At 38.8% G+C, this 2,105-nt stretch overlaps 1 protein-coding gene across 1 annotated transcript; it reads left to right on the top strand.

The window, feature by feature from the left end:
* Nucleotides 1-583: 583 nt before the first annotated feature.
* LOC138348877 (uncharacterized) lies at nt 584-1,525 on the top strand. Its single transcript, XM_069298468.1, has 2 exons — nt 584-855; nt 1,117-1,525. The coding sequence occupies exons 1-2, from the start codon at nt 584-586 to the stop codon at nt 1,523-1,525; spliced, it is 681 nt and encodes a 226-aa protein (XP_069154569.1).
* Nucleotides 1,526-2,105: the final 580 nt, after the last annotated feature.

Genomic DNA, 2,105 nt, shown 5'->3' with positions numbered 1-2,105 from the left:
TTGTGCTAAATTAGAAAAAGTATCACTTTATGGTAAAAAAAAAAGACGGTATTGTACTGGGCCAGCGCATCTCAGAGAAAGGAATAGAGGTTAATCGAGCTAAAGTCGAGGTAATAGAGAGACTTCCTCTACCAATCTCTGTAAAAGGTGTGAGGAGTTTCCTTGGGCATGCGGGTTTCTACCGGAGGTTAATCAAGGATTTTTCAAAAAATGCACATCCTCTGTGCAAGTTAATTGAGAAAGAGTGTAAATTTTATTTTGATGAATCTTGTCGTATGTCATTGGTGAGTTGAAGGAGAAATTGGTGTCTGCGCCCATTATAATTTCCCCAGATTGGAGTGAGTAATTTTAGGTGATGTGTGATGCTACTGGGGTTTCTCTTAGTGTATTTATGGGTAAAATAAGGGATAAAATCCTTCATCCCATTTACTATACAATTAAAGCCCTTACTAAAGCCCAAAAGAACTACATTGTGATTGAACAAAAGCTCCTTTTGGTGGTATTTGCTTTCGTGAAATTTTGCTCCTTTTTGATTGGCAAAAGATTTAAAATACATACTAATCATTTTGCCTTGAGATATTTGATGGCAAAGAAGGATGCAAAACTAACATTGATTCGTTGGGTATTACTATTGCAAGAATTTGACTTTGATGTGAAAGATAGAAAAGGGACCGAAAATCAAGTTTCCGATCACTTTTCCCGAATAGAGGGTGGATCTAAGCAACAATTGGGTGAAAATGCTGAAATTGATGATACTTTCCCTGATGAGAATGTGTTGGCTGCTTGTCAAGACTTGATTCTATGGTTCGTTGATTTTGTGAATTACTTGGCTAGTGATATACTCCCATTGGACTTGTACTTTCATCAAAGGAAGTTCATTCATAACGTGAGAATGTTCTTTTGGTATGAGACATATTTATAACGGAGTTGTTCCAATGGAGTTATTCGGCGTTGTATGTCAAAAGTCGAGATGTTAAGTGTTTTGGAGGCATGCCACTCCTTTCCTGTGGGTGGGCATCATAGTGGTATCCTAAGAGTCCATAAAATCTTGCAATATGTCTTCTATTGGCCAACCATCCACCAAGATGATCATGAGTTCGCCAAGGCATGTGATAGGTTCCAAAGAAATGGAGGTGTTTGTAGACGACAAGAACTCCCTTTAAATCCCATTCTTGTATTTGACTTGTTTGATGTGTGGGGTATTGACTTTGTGGGCCATTTTTTGAGTTCTCATGGGATGAAGTATATTATTATGGTGGTTGATTATGGGTCAAAATGGGTGGAAGCTATAACACTTGCAAATAATGAAGGGAAGAGTGTCATCGCGTTCTTGAAGAAGAACATATTCTCCACATATGGCACCCCAACGACCATTATTAGTGATGGGGGATCCCACTTATACAACAAGTTGTTTAAAGGGTTGTTGGAGAATTATGGGGTTCGCATAAATGTGGCCACTTCGTACCATCCTCAGACTAATGGGCAAGTTGAGGTGTCAAAATGGGAATCAATCAAATTCTGCTGAAAACGGTGAATGCTATTAGAATGGATTGGTCAATCAGGCTTGATGGTGCTCTTTTGGTCTATTGGACAATATACAAGATGCCCATAGGTATGTCTCTATACCAACTAGTATATGGGAAGGCTTGTCACTTGCTGGTTTAGTTAGAGCATAAGGCCATGTGGGCAATGAAGAAACTGAAGATCGATTGGAATGAAGTAGCGGAACAAAGGTTGAATTGATTAAATGATCTTGATGAGTTTCTTTTGAAGGCATCTGAAAATTCAGCCCTCTACAAAGGAAAAATTAATAAGTATACTGACAAAAAGATTTAGAGGAGTTCTTCTGCGGTTTGGGACTTGGTGCTTTTATTCAACTCTAGAATGCTCTTTTTTCGGGGACACTCAAGTCCATTCTTGATCACCCCAGTTTTTCCATGGAGTGGTTGAGTTGGAGAATAAGGAGGGTTCAAGGTTCAAGGTGAACGGTCAACGAATCAAAATGTACCTTGAGCATGATGAAAAAGCAATTGAAGTGATAGAGGTATACCATCTTGATTAAGTCTAAGTAGTCAATAGTCCTGCGTCGTGCCACAACGTTAAAT

This window comes from Solanum lycopersicum, chromosome 5 (assembly GCF_036512215.1).
Source record: "Solanum lycopersicum chromosome 5, SLM_r2.1".
Lineage (NCBI taxonomy): Eukaryota > Viridiplantae > Streptophyta > Magnoliopsida > Solanales > Solanaceae > Solanum > Solanum lycopersicum.
This window is presented reverse-complemented; position numbering and strand designations above follow the sequence as displayed.

Coding starts and splice junctions, on each gene's coding strand:
- LOC138348877 (XM_069298468.1), top strand. CDS start 584: ATGGCAAAGAAGGATGCAAAACTAACATTGATTCGTTGGGTATTACTA. Junction 856..1,116: donor GATATACTCCCATTGGACTT/GTACTTTCATCA, acceptor GGCATGTGATAG/GTTCCAAAGAAATGGAGGTG.